Raw genomic sequence first — 21,315 nt, 5'->3', positions numbered from 1 at the left:
ACGGACCAAAAGAATCCGGAGCAAGCATTCCGGGATGTGCTGCTCCCAAAACAGAAAAATAAACAAACACGAACATGTATTCACTGGGTTGGCAGCCGCTGGCCGAAACTGGAGTGTTGTTGTTTCGGGTCAATCCGGTGTCGTAGAACCCGCTGCCGTGGGATGGGTATAATCGGTTATATGAAACATATAGTATTACGTAATACCTTTTTTGATGAGATTGTAATTATACCCAAGCAATATATCGCTGCGCAATTTAAGACTGTTCGTCTCCTGGTAACAATTTGTCAGATTTGTGGGGGTGATTGTGCAGAATGAATATGTGAAATATGGATACGTCTTCATTCACTTCTTTCTACACATTCCTCTTGCGCTTGAGAATCACGCCCATTCTGACTAATTATTGCTCGTCATCCAACGTTTGACCGTCTAATAGAAGCTAGAAGTCCAGCAGATAACTTTCATAAAACCATAAAGATGGCTTAATTATCCATATTCAAAAGGCTACCCTTTACCAGAAAAAAAGAATATACATAGGGAATGAATATTTCGAAATGAATGTCTGCAACTCAATTGGATAATCTCAATCTCAATGACAGAAAAAGAAAAATGTCACATTTAATCAAAATATAACATTGAAAGAGGACTAAAGAATAAAGCAGATGGTGAATCGAAATAATTATACACAATTTTTTAATACAATCATATCAATTCGAATATTGTAGTATAGCTTGCTAACTTGTCCCACTTTTGCATTTATATACAAGTAATCTTAGAACGTTTTCTTGTCGTTGATAAACCGGAAGGATGACGAGAAATAAATTGTGTTCAGAAAATAATTATCACACTCAAAGTTCCCAATTTTATTGGACGCATTAAGAAGATATGCTAAAAGAAATGTACACTAGACATTCAATAACCTTTCCTTTGATCCATTTTTTTAACACTGACATAACATTGATTAAAATTATAAATTAAAGTCAATATTTAGACCATTTTTATTGAATTCTAGAATAATGAAATTAATAATTACCTGAACACACATGTTAGCGTGACACATAAGTCTACCGTTTTCAAACCGCCAGGTCTGTGTTGTCACTCTTTGAATATTCTGTGGTCTAACAACCAGCTTAGTGTATTCTGTTGGGTTGGGAGGCTTTTCAAGATCTAAGACAAGCCGTGGGGACGTATGTGAAGATTTGAGATATTCACTTGGTGGCGACGAGCCTTCATGTTCAAGTTGACCGAACGAATTCATTAACCATAGTTGCGAACGATCTCCGGCACATTTTCTTGTAATAATCACTCGTTTATCCTTAACACCAAGTACAAGTTGTTGCCCTTCAATACCAACTTGTGTGTCATCACAATCTGATATAACAAGGCGAAATGTTTCCTTAAATGCAATGTAGATGAAATTGGCATATGTTATACTTTTGGCAACATCCATTTTATTTAAAGGATAATCGATGGAGTTGCCACCTGGGGCTTCAATGCGTAAAATGTGTGGTGCTAATGGGTCATCCATAACATATGCCAAAGAAGACAACGGTTTTACACAAGTTCGCCAAAATGGATCCACGTCTTTTTGGTAAAAATGAATGTTCACTTCAGAGTAATTATCAATTCGTATAGGTGGTGGTAAAGTGTGCGCGTCGGTAAAATGTAAAATATACGTGCCGCCATGCAAAATAACTTCCAATCGAAGAAAAATCATTTCTCCAATGTCATTTCTTAGGTTAATGTATAAACTCTTTGTCTCATTAACAGGTAAGCCTTTAGACCAATGACAATAATCATTATCCGCTACCCGCACGCACAGTAGCGGTTCATGTTCACAATTAGTCCAGTGAAATGGGAAATTGCTACCCGGAAGAGCGGAAATAAGACTCTTTGGTGTATTTGTCATCTGAAAATAAAAAATAATTGCAACATAGTTTAATGATTATAAATAATACTGACACTGAAAAACAAAAATACAACAACATATATCAGAATTTAAATGAGTTGTAGCAATTACTAGTAATAGTAATTTTCTGATTTATTAATATACAAAACTCGAGAGCCTATCGTTAGTATCAGCGTTAAAAATAGAAGACATTCTACTGAGTAAAGACATTTGGTGTAATGTTTATTGGATAGTGTTGTCGTTTATGTGTTGGGATACCGTAGTTATATTGTTGATGCAAAGTAGGCGAGTTCACCCCATTACTGTTGTTTTTATAAAGATAATGTTTATTTAAAAGTGTTTAGCAGTGAGTACGGCAGGTTATACCTAACGCCGGAAAGAGCCACCAATCCTTATAAATTCCCTTGGTTTTTCGTCTAAGGATATTCTGCCCAGGAGTTATTTAGTGGCGATGGGAAACTCAATAGAAAAGAAACGAAAATAGGTACAAAGTCGAAGATATTATTAAATAATGTAAACGGATGATTGCACAAAGTTACTATGATAATTCTACCATCCTTTTAATAGACCATAGATACAAATATTTCTAAACTCGTATTGATTTAAAATTCTTTAAATAGAAATGTCTCAATATTGAAGTTATCTCCATAAATTATCAATATATTAATTCTGTCTTATTATGATAACAAAAAAAAAAAAATAAGTTTGGGAAGTAAGGTTAATATATAAGCAGATGAATTTGAAAATGTGTTCTAAGTGTAAGAACAGTACTAAATGGTAATAAATTGGGAAAAACCTGGTTTAGGTGAACGAATATATGGTAAACGAATCTGAAATGTAGGCATTGGGGTCACTGCTGGTGGGTATGGCTAAAACAAAGACGTAGTACTAAATTATACCAAATGTTAGTATTGGGTGATCGGATAGTGATTGAATTCTGCAATTTGGTCTTAAGGTCACTGTTTATGCGTAGTGTTTAGTTTGGAAGATAGTTTTAGAAATAAGAACTAAAAAATACAAAAAAATATTTATTGTTATTTAAATTTGTATTTGGAGTAGGCATAGGGTTTAAAACTCTAAAATTATATATTAGGATCACTTTTTGTATACGTAGTATTTGCAGGTATCGTTATATTGAACTCACGTCAAAATTCGATAATAAAATTTCGCAGTGTGAATGTTAAAACAGCTTACTCAACACATATCTGATTAAGAAAATATACCATCCGGGTATGAATTGTTCATGATTTCAAATAAATTAATATACTCCTATCGTATGGAGGATATAGAAGTGGGTTAGATCTGTACTACCATCGATCAAATCCTTAACATGGTAAAACGTGCACTCAATTCTTGATCAAGGTGTTTTATTTATGAAAATTATTAATTATATAATTAGGTATATATGGCTGGAAAATGTATTTAGGACCTTTCAAGCCCTAAAATTGCCTCCATAAATAAGTATTGTTGATCATAACATTGTTGTTATGTCCCTGTGTTTCTCCGCCCACCAATTGAGATCATGATAGAGGTTGCCATATTCAATATGTGTCTTTGAAACTGAGCAAAAAACTGCACACACTCTTATATACTAAATCTAGGATGATTGAAATTTTCTAACTTTCGTAGTTTTAAGATTTAAGGTATTTTGAAGGTTTCAATAGAATTTTCAAGGATATAAGCCCACACAAAATTTGCAAAAAAAAGTTCACTATCGTCAAAAAGGAAATTAAAACATTCAATTGTATCAAATTTCACACTTACATTACAGTATAGTCAAATCATGCTACTGCCTTAAAGTAATTGTAGTCATGGAACTTGAAAATTTTCATAAAATTCCGAAAAATGAAAATCGTAACACCGAGGCTATACGAAGACGTGGGCCTGTAATTTTTTATCATAGGTTGTAATGTCAATTAAGATCCAAAAATACGAAATTTGAAACAATTCCGGTGAATAACATTAGCTGTAATATTCTTTGTTATTTCATTTTGAAATTTTACATTGCAATATAAACAAAGTCTTAAAAAAGAATACGAAAGTAGAAACTATTTTGATTCTCAGTGATTTTAGTGTTGTTATTTACAAATTGAATTCCAACACAAAGAATAGATATTTGGAAGAACATGTGACGAAATTATTTTAGTACTTGGCAGCGGCCTAGAAAATGCTGTATGTTTTCATTTTCTTGTGTATTGAACATTGAACATCTTGGTTTTGTATTTATTTGACATTAGTGCAGTCACTTCTTGCTTTAAGTATCCACATCAGTTCATCCTGTGTTACATAGTCCGTAAAGAACGATCCGCCAAGAATAGGTTCTATTTTTTTATAGAATCGCTGGGGGTTATTTGCTTGAACTATTATATATCACCCCAGTTTTGAAAGATTCTGGGTGAAATTCGATATGTTTTGTTGCTGAACTAACACATTTTGCCTTAATTTCCAATATATCTAGTACGACATAACTTTTTTCCAGTATTTTTGAAGTCGTTGAAAGTGTAGAGATGACCAATTTCGACACCAGTTTCTAGCATGAGAATGTATGTTGGGGTATAGCTTGTCATTTTTAAACAGAAAAGTGTTAGTTTATCGGCTTCATCGAAATAAGTGAATGCCCATATTTGCGATCCATAAGATCGCAGTGTATTTACTCTCTCCGATTTTTTTATTGTTTAATCACCATTGAGAATAAAAATAAATAATCTGACCAAATTTTATTCTTAAATTAGAAGGAGTGTACTTTTGCCAACACCTCCTGAGATCGCCCATATGCAGAAATTTGAATTCCCCCATTTCGTCTCCTTTTGTCATACCGGTTTATATTACCAAACCATATAATTTCTTCAAGACCTGCGTGGAATGTTTTCATAAAAATATAATTGACTTTCTTTTGCACACATCCAATTCTGACGTTAAAATCGCCCATTATAATTGGTTTTTCGATATCACATACCATTAAAATAGTGTAGACTTTTGATAATTGTTGTTTCCATATAGGGACTCTCATATAAAGAGGTATAATATGAAAATTAAAACCATTTACTTATATATTTATCATATATTGGTCTTTTTGTTGGCCATATGAATGACTGACAAGTTAGTTTTCGGAGGTACTTTTAGTTACCATGTTCTTCAATTTACCTTCTAGAACTGATTCCATTGAACTTCGAATCATTTTCATTAATTCCGATAAGTCAACATTTTCAACTAATTTGACGGATTGTTTTCAGGTGATGTTTCGTTTTTGTAACATTCTGTATGGCTAAGCGCACAAATACTTGCAAAACTTTTAAAAATTTATAAAAACAACAATAAAGGGATAAGCCTGACCATTTTGCAACAACAAAATACTACGGTATCCCGAACAAACAAGCCACACTGTTCTATTTATAGACAAGGCACGGTCGACGAAGGGGTTTTTGTTGTAACAGACAAAACCAACTTACATGGTTATGCTACTTCGTTCAGGTTGAACGAAAGCATAACAAGTGGAGAAAGATGTAAATGTTTATAAGTGCGGTTGTAAGATTTAGAAGACTTTCCAAAAGAATTTTAGTTTTATTTAATTCTTTGGTTCCTCTTCTATTGAGCTTACGATCTCGTCACTTGGGTAAAAAAATGTTTTTTTGTCATAGAAGTTATTTTTAAAATAACTTCTGGGGAGAATATCCCAGACAAAAAACAAGGGAACTGATGAGGATTGGTGGCTCTTTCCGAAACCTAGGTATTCCCTGCCTTACCCCCTGGTAAACATTACCATCGATCTCCACTAATAAACAAACGTTGTTTTTATAAAAACAACAATAAAGGGATAAGCCTGACCATTTTGCAACAACAAAATACTACGGTATCCCGAACAAACAAGCCACACTGTTCTATTTATAGACAAGGCACGGTCGACGAAGGGGTTTTTGTTGTAACAGACAAAACCAACTTACATGGTTATGCTACTTCGTTCAGGTTGAACGAAAGCATAACAAGTGGAGAAAGATGAAAATGTTTATAAGTGCGGTTGTAAGATTTAGAAGACTTTCCAAAAGAGTTTTAGTTTTATTTAATTCTTGGTTCCTCTTCTATTGAGCTTACGATCTCGTCACTTGGGTAAAAAAATGTTTTTTGTCATAGAAGTTATTTTTAAAATAACTTCTGGGGAGAATATCCCAGACAAAAAACAAGGGAACTGATGAGGATTGGTGGCTCCTTCCGAAACCTAGGTATTCCCTGCCTTACCCCCTGGTAAACATTACCATCGTTCTCCACTAATAAACAAACGTTGTTTTTATAAAAACAACAATAAAGGGATAAGCCTGACCATTTTGCAACAACAAAATTTGAAAAATACATTTTAAAACGTCATTTTCGTACAAATTCGGGAACAAAAATATAATTGACTTTCTTTTGCACACATCCAATTCTGACGTTAAAATCGCCCATTATAATTGGTTTTTTCGATATCACATACCATTAAAATAGTGTAGACTTTTGATATTTGTTGTTTCCATATAGGGACTCTCATATAAAGAGGTATAATATGAAAATTAAAACCATTTACTTATATATTTATCATATATTGGTCTTTTTGTTGACCACATAAATGACTGACAAGCGAGTTTTCGGAGGTACTTTTAGTTACCATGTTCTTCAATTCACCTTCTAAAACTGATTCTATTGAACTTCGCATCATTTTCATTAATTCCGATAAGTCAACAATTTCAACAATTTGTTTGTAATAGGCAAAAGGAAACGAGATAGCCCAATAGTTCTTTTTGATGATCTGCATAGAATCACATTCTGAGTCGATTTATGCATGTCCGTCCGTATGTCCATGTATTTTTGTAAACAAAGTACAGTTCGCATTTATTGCATTTTGAAATTAGAGATAATCGGAAAAAATTTAGATATAGGTCCCATGTATATCTTCGTCCGATTTGCCTTTTATTGTGCACGAAACGTGTAATATCAGCCCGAATAGTATGGAATTTTGCACATACAACCAAATTAGGGCTAAAAATATGTATGCCAAATTTGATCGAAATAGGTTCAAATATAGCGATATATTTTCATCCGATTTTTTATTTTTGTCCTTCGCAGCCGTAATATGCACTCTGTAACAACAATATTTGGGGAAACATATCAAATACAACTCAGAAATACCTTTGCTTAATTTTATCGAGACCGGTTCGGATTTGGACATATCTCCCATATATAACTTCGTCCGATTTATTTTTTATTGTGCACCAAACGTCTAATATTTGCCCAAATGGGATGAAATTTGGCTCTTACGACCGAATTGAGTCTAGAAGCTGGTATGTCAAATTTGGTGAGGATCGGTTCAGATATAGCTATAGCTCCCATATATATTGTTCATCCGATTTGTTGTATTTGTTACCCACAGCAGTAATTTCCACTCCATAACAACGATATTCAGGAAATATATGAAATTAAGCTCAGAAATATCTTTACCAAATTTTATCAATATCGGTTCAGATTTAGATATAGCTCCCATATATATCAAATAGGCAATACAAGTCCGAATTTAAAAGATACAAAAGCATCTGCATGTTTAGTCTTTTAAACTTTAATTTATAATTATAGCAAGTAAGCAAAGGCTATAGTCGCGCGGTGCCGACCATGTGATACCCTACAACACTACAATATGTTAGAAGCCACTTTATGTCTAAATCCGTTTTGGAAGATTTCGCTCTTGAAATTACGTTACGGAGCACGGCCCACATATTACTCTTAGCATTATGAACAGGGACATTTGCCCAATATTTACGCACACCGTCGTGCTGTTAGTTGTTTTGGTCCATTTTACAGCTAAATATAATCCAATGGTCATCCAAAATGCTAGAATTCTTCCCTGTCCTTAACGCTCTTCTCAGGCATGTCGAATGCTTCAATTGTGTAATCAGGAATGTTTTTTCCGTTTTTGGTCCATTTCAACCCTTAAATATATTGCGGACATCTTTGAAAATAATATGCCTAGCCCTTCTATGCCTAACCCTACCCTGTTTCGGACGATAATTGCAGACTGCATATAATATACCCAAAAAAAAAATATTACAAAATATACATTTCAATACTAAATCAAATTGAAAAAATCGCATGCCATAAAATAAAATAAAATACAAAATCTATATTAACATCATTATTAGCATTTTTTTATACATTTTTTTAGATTTTATTCTTTTATGCCAAGAAGCCATTCTGAATTCACAAAATTTGTCGAAATCGGTCCAGCCATTCTTGAGATATAAGCATTCTTGCTAATATCCCCTTCCTTTGTATACACACATTGTACATATTTCGCTATATATATCCAATATATTTATTATCGGCGTCTACGTAACGATCAGAATTGACCTGTTCGTCTATTTGCGATTTTACCGATATTAAAAATATTCGCGGTTTAATGGAAAATGTGACTTTTATTTAACACAAATGTTATGGTCTATTTCACCAACTAAATATTACACGATGACCATCAAAATTGGAAGACTTCTGCCCAGTCCTGATCTCTAGCCCCATGCTAACTTCCACGTCGATTGGTCCATAATTGCGACCTGTAGAGCAACTGCAAAATCAAGAAAATTTGTTGGTCCATTTGAATCCCTAAATATTATGCGATCCTCTTTAAAAGAAATATGGTTCTATTTTGACCTTAACCTCACCTCCATTTTCAATTTTGTGAGGATCGGACCATAATTGCGACCTGTAGAGTGATTACAAATTAACATGGACAGACGGACGGACGGACATACATAGCTAGATCGACTCAGCTCGGCGAGAAGATCCATATATACTTTCCTATGTGGGAAACCAATATTTCGTGGTGTTACATAATTTTTGGCCCAATCAAACTTATTATATCCCCAACACATAGTGTTGTAGGGTATAATAATCATGGCGTGTATGATTGAATTCTCCCATAAAAACTTTTAATTGTTATGTGGAGCTCTACTAAATAAGCAAAGTGTAGGGTATCATAAAGTCGATTTTAAGACTTTCTTCACTGCTTTTATTTCCTTTGGTGGATAAAAATTGTGGATATTCAGCGAGGTCTTCATCAACAAGAACGAAATAGAGAAACTTCCTGCCATTACTAATTTTTGGCATGACATCTATATTGCTTTATTTATTACCAGTCACTAAGTCATTTAGAAATATTTAGAAATATAAATCTATGTAATTCTACTATTCTTACAAAGCTGCGTAAAAGAAGTAGACAAAGATCTGGCCATCACTCAATATAATTATTAATTACGCAAACAGGCTGGAAAATCGCAATAATCTTGGTGTCTTCAAAAATTTCTTGCCATTAAACTGTGGGTAAATATGAAATTGAATTTCTGTGAAGTAAAAAAATTATAATAAAACAAATAATTTTATTTAATTTATTTATTTTCAATATTAAGATCGGCATCGACGATCATTATCAGTGATTGGACATCAAAGAACAAATGGCATGCATTTTAATATTTCATAAACAATTAATAAATACAAATAATTACATTTATTTATATTCTCAGAACAATTAACTCGACTTTTTAAAGTTAGGAGTATGCCAGGTTTGAGTGCGGCAAGTTCTGTTTTCTTTTCTATAGGTTTTTCTTTAGCTTTGACAATGGTTTATCTTAAAGAAATATTTTAATTTTATAATTATTGTTGAATCACATTATTGGCTGTATTTATCTTGATTCGACGTTGGTGTTTGGAATGTGAATTTATTTATCTTCCGAGAAATATGTCATAAATATTCCTGTGATTTCTCTCATACCAAGTCGGTCTTATAAAACTGCATCAGTAGTAACAGTCTATAACAGAGGAAGGCCGTGAAAAATATCAGCCAGTACTCATCAACAAATTGTGATAGAAATAAAAAACAACCATTTAAGAATTTGTGCATGCCGGTAAGCCATCGAAAAAAAAAACCATTTATATCTGAAAAAACGAAGAGCCAGGATGGGTTTCGGAAACGATAATATTGATTGGAATCCAGCTCCATGGAAAAACATTTTATTCTGGAATGAGTCTACGTTTAATATTAATGGATCAGACATGAAAATGTTACGGTGAGAAGACCAAAAAATGAAAGAATCAAGCCACAGTGTTGCAAGTGTACAGTGAAGCATGAATGAGTGTCAAAAATGGTGTTGTGCAAATCCCACGGCAGCGGCTTCTACGATACCGCATTGACCGAAACAACAACATCACAGTTTCGGACAGCGGCTGCCAACCCAGTATGTACATGTTTGCGTTTGTTTTTTTTTCTGCATTGGGAGCAGCATATCCCGGATTTCTTGCTCCGCATTTTATTGGTCCGTGCTGGGATTGAGGAAAACCCCGAACCTTGGTTCTGCTCCTTTTTTCAGAACATTATCCATCACAGATCGGTTTCGGTGCGATGTAATGGATGTAGAAAATGGGTGCTCTTTAAGAACTGTTCCGGACTAAGGCGTTTGCGAGACTAAAGCGACAGGGATTATGTTGCGACGTGCTGCAGTACCATAATCCCCAGCGAGTCCACTTCTTCGTCGTCCTTATCAGAGGCGTCGTCGGAGTATGGAAATCCACCGCAGTCTCCAGAACAGCAACCAACACCGCAGCATCTAACACCACATGTTGCTGTTCCAACTCCGGATTGCAATAAAATTGCAACGGACTTCGAGGCAAAATAGATGGACAGATTTATGAATCGGAGGAATATTAAGATATCGGCGCAGGAAACTAAGCTGAATTAAAATTGCAGCCTACAACGTTGTTATGGTTACGACGTACTGAGGGAGGATCGCACCAGAAGTGGAGGTGGGGGTGGGGATAGGCCCATTGTTGGAAGGCAATAACCGCCTGTTACTAGGGGATATAATGCCTACCATGAGTTGTAGCATTCCCCCCTAGGTAATGGCCAGAGGTGATCAGTGCTGGCAGATCAGATTGACTGCTCCACATTTTGCACGGTTAAAGAGGATGCCCCCGAAAGAGGAGGAGAGAGTGTCACAGCTCGCCTGACTTAACCATAGTGTCACCTGGTCTACCCGAAACATCATCAAAATTGCAGCCAAGAGATAAGACCAAAATTCCCAGCAGAGGCAGCGGGATTAGCAAATGAGCGTGATGGTCTCCGTCGTACCAACCCTAGAATCAGTGAATCAGTGGAAGCCAATCGGTTGGTACAGGACCATAAGAGGAAAACAAGTGGCTAGACCATCTGAAGTGTTGCAACGTTGGAACCGATATGAATAAGCTGTGGTTAACGGTTAAGTCGCTCTGGAACCCTGGAAAAAAGGACGATAGGACCTTAGTCACTTTGAGCGACGTAACGGTGACTGATAGTACCAAACGAAAGTTCTCAACCTGTCGTGAGCCACCCACACATTGCCCGAAGCCTAGAAAATGGTCCGAATGGTCCCGCTACTGAAGCCACGCAAGGATGCCATGAATCGTACAGGCCGATTTCGCTTTTGTCGCCGGTAGCTAAGACTCCTGAGGCTTTACTCCTCCCCAGCATTAGGGGAAGCTACCCAGTTGCCAACCATCAGCACCCAGTTGCCAACCATCAGCACCCAGTTGCCAACCATCAGCAACGGCCACACTCTTTACCATATGGTCTGCGGTGATGAGAACACAGCGGAATGTGTAGGTCGCCCACGAACTACCCCAGGATTCTAGTCGTCACATTCGACAACATGTTGAAGTTGTCCGCGCAAGCCACAGGTATTTGCGACAAGATGAAAAGTAGGAATAAGGTCCTGAAGAAGCTTGCCGACAGCACTTAGGGTGCGGAAAGCAAACCTTTTTGACCTCTTAGAACGCGATAGGTCGGTCTGTGGTCAGCTATGCGGCTCCAGCGTGGTCAGCGAATACTAGTGCTACGCAGTGGAAGCACAACCAGACCTGCCAGAATGCTGCCCTGAGAACTGCGGCAGGGTGCCTTCTCTTGAGTCCTTCCCTTACGTCCATAATCATATGCTTTCATTGCAGTACTTGCTTGGGTGTTACCGTGAGAGTCATCCCAACCATCATATGGTGAATACAACTCCCCCATCCAGGCGGGTCAGGAAAGACATACTCGATCTATAGAGGAAGGTCTAACGCTATAAGAGAGAACCTCTAGATCAAGAAGCCTATCAGGCAGGTCTGAGTGGCACTCGATATATGCAGATGCAGTCGCGGACGCTGTCAGCAATTACAGAATGAATGCAGTCCTCGAAGCCCACCCCCCATCCATTGCAGTTGAAGAACGCCAACTGCCTAGACAAACCAGGGTAGTTTGGGCGCAATTACGTTCAGGATGATGTAGTCGTCTCAATTCGTATTAAGCACGAATTGATGAAAATGTGAGTGATGTCTGCCCGGCGTGTGATACAGGCTCGCGCAATACTCTTCACATCTTTAAATGCACAGCCAATCCAACCGAACTCACTAATCCTAAATAATCTGAACAAAAGAAGAAGAGAATTTTTCAAGTATGAGACTTTGTAAAATCTAATAGGAGACTATTAAATGAAGTCAGAAATCTGTACATAGAAAAAATAGTCGAAGCTAACTTGGGGACAACTGTCTTAATAAAAGGGAGGAGGCTTCAAAAGGCTTAAACTGTATACTTATTACGAGCAGAGAAGCTATTATTTGGAAGGGCTATGAATACCTAAAACATTCAACCAATCTTACCATGTATTTTTTGCCACCGAAGCTAAGAATGTGCATAAAGTTTGTTTACGCAGCTTTTATTCAATTGCCTGCCAAACCTACCCAACTCCCTGTAGAAGTTTTTGCTACAGCCTATGATTGAATCAGAGGGAAAACATATAGGCAGAACCCAACACGCAGCATGTAAAGCTTATACCTTCAGCAAATGAGCGTGATGGTCTCCGTCGTACCAACCCTAGAATCAGTGAATCAGTGGAAGCCAATCGGTTGGTACAGGACCATAAGAGGAAAACAAGTGGCTAGACCATCTGAAGTGTTGCAACGTTGGAACCGATATGAATAAGCTGTGGTTAACGGTTAAGTCGCTCTGGAACCCTGGAAAAAAGGACGATAGGACCTTAGTCACTTTGAGCGACGTAACGGTGACTGATAGTACCAAACGAAAGTTCTCAACCTGTCGTGAGCCACCCACACATTGCCCGAAGCCTAGAAAATGGTCCGAATGGTCCCGCTACTGAAGCCACGCAAGGATGCCATGAATCGTACAGGCCGATTTCGCTTTTGTCGCCGGTAGCTAAGACTCCTGAGGCTTTACTCCTCCCCAGCATTAGGGGAAGCTACCCAGTTGCCAACCATCAGCACCCAGTTGCCAACCATCAGCAACGGCCACACTCTTTACCATATGGTCTGCGGTGATGAGAACACAGCTGAATGTGTAGGTCGCCCACGAACTACCCCAGGATTCTAGTCGTCACATTCGACAACATGTTGAAGTTGTCCGCGCAAGCCACAGGTATTTGCGACAAGATGAAAAGTAGGAATAAGGACCTGAAGAAGCTTGCCCACAGCACTTAGGGTGCGGAAAGCAAACCTTTTTGACCTCTTAGAACGCGATAGGTCGGTCTGTGGTCAGCTATGCGGCTCCAGCGTGGTCTGCGAATACTAGTGCTACGCAGTGGAAGCACAACCAGACCTGCCAGAATGCTGCCCTGAGAACTGCGGCAGGGTGCCTTCTCTTGAGTCCTTCCCTTACGTCCATAATCATATGCTTTCATTGCAGTACTTGCTTGGGTGTTACCGTGAGAGTCATCCCAACCATCATATGGTGAATACAACTCCCCCATCCAGGCGGGTCAGGAAAGACATACTCGATCTATAGAGGAAGGTCTAACGCTATAAGAGAGAACCTCTAGATCAAGAAGCCTATCAGGCAGGTCTGAGTGGCACTCGATATATGCAGATGCAGTCGCGGACGCTGTCAGCAATTACAGAATGAATGCAGTCCTCGAAGCCCACCCCCCATCCATTGCAGTTGAAGAACGCCAACTGCCTAGACAAACCAGGGTAGTTTGGGCGCAATTACGTTCAGGATGATGTAGTCGTCTCAATTCGTATTAAGCACGAATTGATGAAAATGTGAGTGATGTCTGCCCGGCGTGTGATACAGGCTCGCGCAATACTCTTCACATCTTTAAATGCACAGCCAATCCAACCGAAGTCACTAATCTTAAATAATCTGAACAAAAGAAGAAGAGAATTTTTCAAGTATGAGACTTTGTAACATCAAATAGGAGACTATTAAATGAAGTCAGAAATCTGTACATAGAAAAAATAGTCGAAGCTAACTTGGGGACAACTGTCTTAATAAAAGGGAGGAGGCTTCAAAAGGCTTAAACTGTATACTTATTACGAGCAGAGAAGCTATTATTTGGAAGGGCTATGAATACCTAAAACATTCAACCAATCTTACCATGTATTTTTTGCCACCGAAGCTAAGAATGTGCATAAAGTTTGTTTACGCAGCTTTTATTCAATTGCCTGCCAAACCTACCCAACTCCCTGTAGAAGTTTTTGCTACAGCCTATGATTGAATCAGAGGGAAAACATATAGGCAGAACCCAACACGCAGCATGTAAAGCTTATACCTTCAGCAAATGAGCGTGATGGTCTCCGTCGTAACAACCCTAGAATCAGTGAATCAGTGGAAGCCAATCGGTTGGTACAGGACCATAAGAGGAAAACAAGTGGCTAGACCATCTGAAGTGTTGAAACGTTGGAACCGATAAGTCGCTCTGGAACCCTGGAAAAAAGGACGATAGGACCTTAGTCACTTTGAGCGACGTAACGGTGACTGATAGTACCAAACGAAAGTTCTCAACCTGTCGTGAGCCACCCACACATTGCCCGAAGCCTAGAAAATGGTCCGAATGGTCCCGCTACTGAAGCCACGCAAGGATGCCATGAATCGTACAGGCCGATTTCGCTTTTGTCGCCGGTAGCTAAGACTCCTGAGGCTTTACTCCTCCCCAGCATTAGGGGAAGCTACCCAGTTGCCAACCATCAGCACCCAGTTGCCAACCATCAGCAACGGCCACACTCTTTACCATATGGTCTGCGGTGATGAGAACACAGCTGAATGTGTAGGTCGCCCACGAACTACCCCAGGATTCTAGTCGTCACATTCGACAACATGTTGAAGTTGTCCGCGCAAGCCACAGGTATTTGCGACAAGATGAAAAGTAGGAATAAGGACCTGAAGAAGCTTGCCGACAGCACTTAGGGTGCGGAAAGCAAACCTTTTTGACCTCTTAGAACGCGATAGGTCGGTCTGTGGTCAGCTATGCGGCTCCAGCGTGGTCTGCGAATACTAGTGCTACGCAGTGGAAGCACAACCAGACCTGCCAGAATGCTGCCCTGAGAACTGCGGCAGGGTGCCTTCTCTTGAGTCCTTCCCTTACGTCCATAATCATAGGCTTTCATTGCAGTACTTGCTTGGGTGTTACCGTGAGAGTCATCCCAACCATCATATGGTGAATACAACTCCCCCATCCAGGCGGGTCAGGAAAGACATACTCGATCTATAGAGGAAGGTCTAACGCTATAAGAGAGAACCTCTAGATCAAGAAGCCTATCAGGCAGGTCTGAGTGGCACTCGATATATGCAGATGCAGTCGCGGACGCTGTCAGCAATTACAGAATGAATGCAGTCCTCGAAGCCCACCCCCCATCCATTGCAGTTGAAGAACGCCAACTGCCTAGACAAACCAGGGTAGTTTGGGCGCAATTACGTTCAGGATGATGTAGTCGTCTCAATTCGTATTAAGCACGAATTGATGAAAATGTGAGTGATGTCTGCCCGGCGTGTGATACAGGCTCGCGCAATACTCTTCACATCTTTAAATGCACAGCCAATCCAACCGAACTCACTAATCCTAAATAATCTGAACAAAAGAAGAAGAGAATTTTTCAAGTATGAGACTTAGTAAAATCAAATAGGAGACTATTAAATGAAGTCAGAAATCTGTACATAGAAAAAATAGTCGAAGCTAACTTGGGGACAACTGTCTTAATAAAAGGGAGGAGGCTTCAAAAGGCTTAAACTGTATACTTATTACGAGCAGAGAAGCTATTATTTGGAAGGGCTATGAATACCTAAAACATTCAACCAATCTTACCATGTATTTTTTGCCACCGAAGCTAAGAATGTGCATAAAGTTTGTTTACGCAGCTTTTATTCAATTGCCTGCCAAACCTACCCAACTCCCTGTAGAAGTTTTTGCTACAGCCTATGATTGAATCAGAGGGAAAACATATAGGCAGAACCCAACACGCAGCATGTAAAGCTTATACCTTCAGCCTCATGCGGATGTATATCAAAAATGCTTCACCGAAATCCAGTTTAGGACATTTGGGGTCGATGTAGCCTTGTCCTTCTGTCTGCCTGCTGCACATAAACTCTCGCAGGGAGAATCCGATATCGTCTAAACTTGGTATATCGTGATGTCTTTGGCAAACATAGATCGAGTTCAGGGATAGGAAATATTGGTCTAATCCTTTTAGTACCTTCTCCACAAAAGTTCAATACATAGTAAAATATACAAGTAGCATATTGAGTAAATTAAGTACATGGTATAGTTCAAACTTGCCACATCGAAATAATTCCACGAGACATAGATTAGGATCGAAAATGAGCAATATTGGTTCCCTTCCTTCCTGCACTTCCCCACAAGAGGTCCAAATTTTGAATACTAATAACTTCCTTAAAGTGGGAAATCATTGTCCGATTATCTTTAAAGCTTTTACTTCTCAATAATTGTGTTTACATTGCAGCTTATGTGAAAATAAAACATATCGATTCACTGTTTTTTATTTCACCGCTACAAAAGTTCAAACATATAGAAAATAAAAATACGTATATGTCATATAGAATAAATCGAGTACCAGATATTGTCCGCACTTGGCTTGTTGAAATGGTTAGATAATACTTAGGTCAGGACCTATTGTGGAAAATATTAACATTGCGATAAATTACCTGTTTTGTAATATCACACTTTTGGGCAAACTGCAGCTCTCTCGAACTTCGATTATATAATTGGAAGCGGGGAGTAAGAGTAATGAATGTTGTTGTAAGATATAAGCCCTTTCCTCTTTGCACATTTACACCAATAACGTAGTTCGTTTTCGAATTCTCGGCTTTCAATTCACGGAATGTGTTTTCCTTGTGAATTCCGAAACTGCTGCACCACTGCAAATAATAAAGATTGGTAAGAAACAAATGTTAAAAATCAAAAACAAGTGTTAGAAATCACGTTAGAAATCACGGAATGTGTTTTCCTTGTGAATTCCGAAACTGCTGCACCACTGCAATTAGAAAAGATTGATAAGAAACAAATGTTAAAAATCAAAAACAAGTGTTAGAAATCAGTCTCAGTGTTATTACAATAACGTAATATTTATAAGGTGTATATATTTTATTATAATTAGTAGCCAATAGGTTATTGATTGTAAAACTACTTCAATATAATTCTATACTGCTCCAGCATTATACTGTACGAATGAAGCTCGTTTTGACTTCGTTTCTTCCTAAATGGTACAGGAAAAAACGCAAATTTAACGTTTTAAGGGCAAAGAAAACAAAGAGTGGAAAATATTACGAAAAACGAAGAATAAATGGCTAGATAATGTACCAAAATTGGAATCTCACTATCGACGTCACCAGGTTGTATCTTCAGTTTGACCTTAAAAACTATATGCAAACTTATGAAGTTTTTTTTTTTTTTGCAGTGAAAGTGACTTATTCAAGAAAATGGGATTTTTTTGGTATCACATCTAAAATTTTGGGAATTTTTTATCAGAAAAATATAAATTTTTTAGCGGAGGAACGAAATGTGTGACATTTGCGCTTCGCATGAAGCTGCTAGATAAATTCAACAGAAAATACATACACACTTGAGAGATGGAAAAACGAAAGTGATATGTTTGTTTGATATTGTGCATGGATATGCAAGCTCTAAAGCTGATTCCACAATCAAATAAAAATGTTCGAACTATAATTACAGGTATACTGTTTTAACACATATGAGACAAAAATATTGTTGCATCAAGTTTTAATATTTTAGAAGTGCACTTGATCAATAACCGAACACCAACAATACTATTATTAATTCTGATGGTTGCTTTTATCAGATTCGAAACTAAGTCCTATCTAACGCCTTACTTTCTTTGTATGTCCAGAAAAATACTACAATAGAACACAAATATTTAGTAGTTGTTCACACGCAAATGAAATGTTCACTTACTTATTCAAAGAAAAATATAAAAATCACTCAATTTACTTCTTATGAAAACAACAATTATTCAGCACCACTTAAAGCACAAGCTTTTAAATTCTTTCAATGAAAGTCATTCGTCCAGGTGAGATAAATATCTTGATTGATGGGTTTTTAAATATTTTAACGATTTTGGAAAGACAAGGTTTTTTTTTTTATAAAAACAACGATAAAGAGATTAAGCCTGAACATTTTGCAACAACAAAATACTATGGTATCTATTAATAGTAAAAAAGTTTTTTTTTTGTCATAGAAGTTATTTTAAAAATAACTCCTGGGGAGAATATCCCGAACAAAAACAGGGTAAATTAATGAGGATTGGTGGCTCTTTCCGAAACCTAGGTATTCCCTGCCATACCCCTGGTTAACATTACCAGCGGTCTCCACTAATAAACAAACGTTGTATTTTATAACAACAACAATAAAGGGATTAAGCCTGACAATTTTGCATCCCGAACAAACAAACCAACACTGTTCTTGTAAATTATAAACAAATATTTTAAGTCTTCCTTTTCTATTGAGATCGTGATCGTCACTTACATAAAAAAGTTGTTGTTATACGGGTTGTATTTTTTTAAATAACTCCACATTTGCACTGAAGTATATCAGAGTCTTCGAATAGAATATAAATATGACTGCGTTGACAGAAGATTCTAAGGTAGCATTAATGGGTGAAATAACTAACTGCACAGAGACCCGCTGGACAGAATTGTCCGAAACCCAGTTTGTGGGTTTGAGACGTCTTAGATGCTGCTTTATGGCAGACATCATTGAAGGTATGATCTGTATGACCTATCATATTTTTCCTCAACGATATTAAAATCATTTATCATATAAATCTCTATAATTCTACAGACATTAACAGCCAGTTCCACGATATCGAAAGAACACGTTCGCACAACTTTTACACGACAAACAGCTGATTTCCGTTCCACTAAAATCTATCAGAACGAAAATTTGCACGAAAATCAAAGCGAACGAAAACGTAAGCATTTCAGTGTAATTTTGCGTTCCACTATCTTTTTTCTTTCGTACGCATGCGAACACAAATGTCAAAATCAGTCACTTGTGTGTTTGCTATCGTATAATAACAATTAAGGAAAATTGTTTTAACATAAACATTGCTTGATTGAAAATGGAAACAAAAATGTAAGTAAAAATAATAAATGCAATTTAATATGTGAACAACAAATATATATTTTTTTTATTTTCTCAATTCCAGCACGAAAAAATCATCAACTACACAGCTGCGGGCACTAGTTGAGTAAATGGAGGAGAATCCTGTGTTCCAATTTTTGGAAGCAGCAGAAGAAGTTTTAAATCAGGGCGGATTTGGGTAGTTCTGCAACCGGGCACCCACTTCTCTTCCATCATATCCAAAAGAGCCCGAAAACTTCCTTCGACACACGAAAGTTGGCCACAAACCTAGAAAAAATCATTTTTTATTATTTCAAAAATGTAAAAATACAATCATACTTACTGGTTGTTAGGTACTTCAAATAAATTCGAAGCATCTCTTAAATGCCTCCGTGGCACATTTCGAACCTCCTCCATAAAAAATAGGGCTACGGAAATATTCTTTTTTTTTATTTTCTAAGAGCACAAATAGTTTGAACACAATCAGTAGAAATTTTATTTTGTTTGTTTATTTACAATTTGTTTGTTTACAACTGAAATGTCAGTTGAGACAGAGCCACTGCTGCTTTTTCGCGTTTAAATTAGACATTTGACGTTTTTTTGCTTTATTTCGCGATTAATTTTTCCAAAAAAATATTTAGCAACACTGAATCACGTAAGGCTATGCGAAAGAAAGAACGAAAGTTAGTGGAACGCATTCTTATACGAAAGTGAGTGAGTAGCCTTCGTTCGCACAAATTTTCTTTCGAGATCGTGGAACAGGCTGTAACAATCAAGTGACAGAATTTTCAACGGACCTACTGTTCTGAACCAACAACGGATATCGCACAAAGAAGAATAAAACACAAGCGGCAAGTCGACAGAAAAACAATTATGCTTAAGCAGCTATGGACCCAAATAATAAGCGACGTTACAAAAGATCCAATTTATTGGTGTTTAAAGTAAGGATCAAATCGACTCTTAAAAAGGCGAGTGGAATGATGGTGTATGGTTGTTGTTATGTGATGTAAGTTCTCTACCAAGAAATGAGCAACGTTTTGTAACGCACGTTGTTATTGCAAAACTAGAAAAACGAACTCTCACCAAAGTGCCGTGTAATTGTAAGAGAAATGTTAGTTACATCACCTAATATGCCTGGTTGGTGAAAAATGGAAAAACAAATAAACCAAACTATCAAAGGTGAAGTAATATGTGGATTGTAATTACAAATGTGGTGATGTAAACTCTTATTCAACTAAAGTTACTTTGTTTAAGAACACAAAGGAGAAAACAACCTCAACAAGACAGTATTTCTCAAAGTGTCTCGGCTCCCCATGGGTGGACGAGAAAATATTTTGTTGGCACCGCAATTTTAGAGGACATACTGATGAGGAACTTTTTTGTACTCTAAGCTATTAAATGGAGGGACGACTGTGCCAAATACAGCTGTTAATATTTAAAGTTCAAAATTGGATATGCAACGTATTGCTGGACCAACTACATAGAAGTAAGCCGAAAAAACAAGAGAAGATATCATTGAATTATCGGAAAGTACATCTGTGAAAAGTATTTTTAATCGCAAACAATTAACTAAGTTCTGGTTTTCAGTTATGGGAAGTATCCTTGCCTGTTTCTGGAAGCAATCAAAGTCCTCCTCACCCTAATTACTTCATACCTTTGTGAGGCCAGATTTTAGGCTAATACCAATGTAAAAACTAAGACTGATTTTTTCTATATTTACAAAAAAACAAGCAAACTTTAATAAATTACTGGAGATATATAAAGCTGGATGATACATAAATTCAGGAGTGCATATCGGAGAAATTCTAAATATTTCAAAATGCTGATGTATCGAAACGCTTCCGTTGGAGTTTATTCAATCAATGGTTTATTAATATTTGAGAAAGAAGGAGACAAGACTTAGTGCTAAAAAACTTAGTTCTAAACGCTCTATTACAATATAATAAATCACGCTCTATTACAATATAATAAGATCCGTACATAACACGCCTCCACTTAAATTTG

The 21,315-nt window shown here is 37.2% G+C and overlaps 1 protein-coding gene and 1 long non-coding RNA gene across 4 annotated transcripts in view; both read right to left on the bottom strand.

Annotated features, from left to right (window-relative positions):
- Positions 1–21,315, bottom strand: part of LOC101897013 (intermembrane lipid transfer protein Vps13D) — a 352,800-nt gene that overhangs the window by 298,081 nt on the left and 33,404 nt on the right. For all 3 annotated transcript variants that reach the window (XM_059131502.1, XM_059131501.1, XM_059131503.1), the window contains exons 2-4: positions 17,155–17,206; positions 16,878–17,090; positions 1,034–1,909 (exon numbers count right to left, since the gene is read on the bottom strand). In XM_059131502.1, coding sequence (XP_058987485.1) covers positions 1,034–1,909; positions 16,878–17,090; positions 17,155–17,206 — 1,141 coding nt within the window. The remainder of the gene's footprint in view (positions 1–1,033; positions 1,910–16,877; positions 17,091–17,154; positions 17,207–21,315) is intronic.
- LOC131806804 (uncharacterized) lies at positions 19,347–20,217 on the bottom strand. Its single transcript, XR_009344169.1, has 2 exons — positions 19,655–20,217; positions 19,347–19,599 (listed from the first exon to the last, which is right to left on the bottom strand). It is a non-coding gene; the product is annotated as an uncharacterized LOC131806804 (long non-coding RNA).

The sequence above is a fragment of the Musca domestica genome, unplaced genomic scaffold (genome assembly GCF_030504385.1).
Source record: "Musca domestica strain aabys unplaced genomic scaffold, Musca_domestica.polishedcontigs.V.1.1 9, whole genome shotgun sequence".
NCBI lineage: Eukaryota > Metazoa > Arthropoda > Insecta > Diptera > Muscidae > Musca > Musca domestica.
This window is presented reverse-complemented; position numbering and strand designations above follow the sequence as displayed.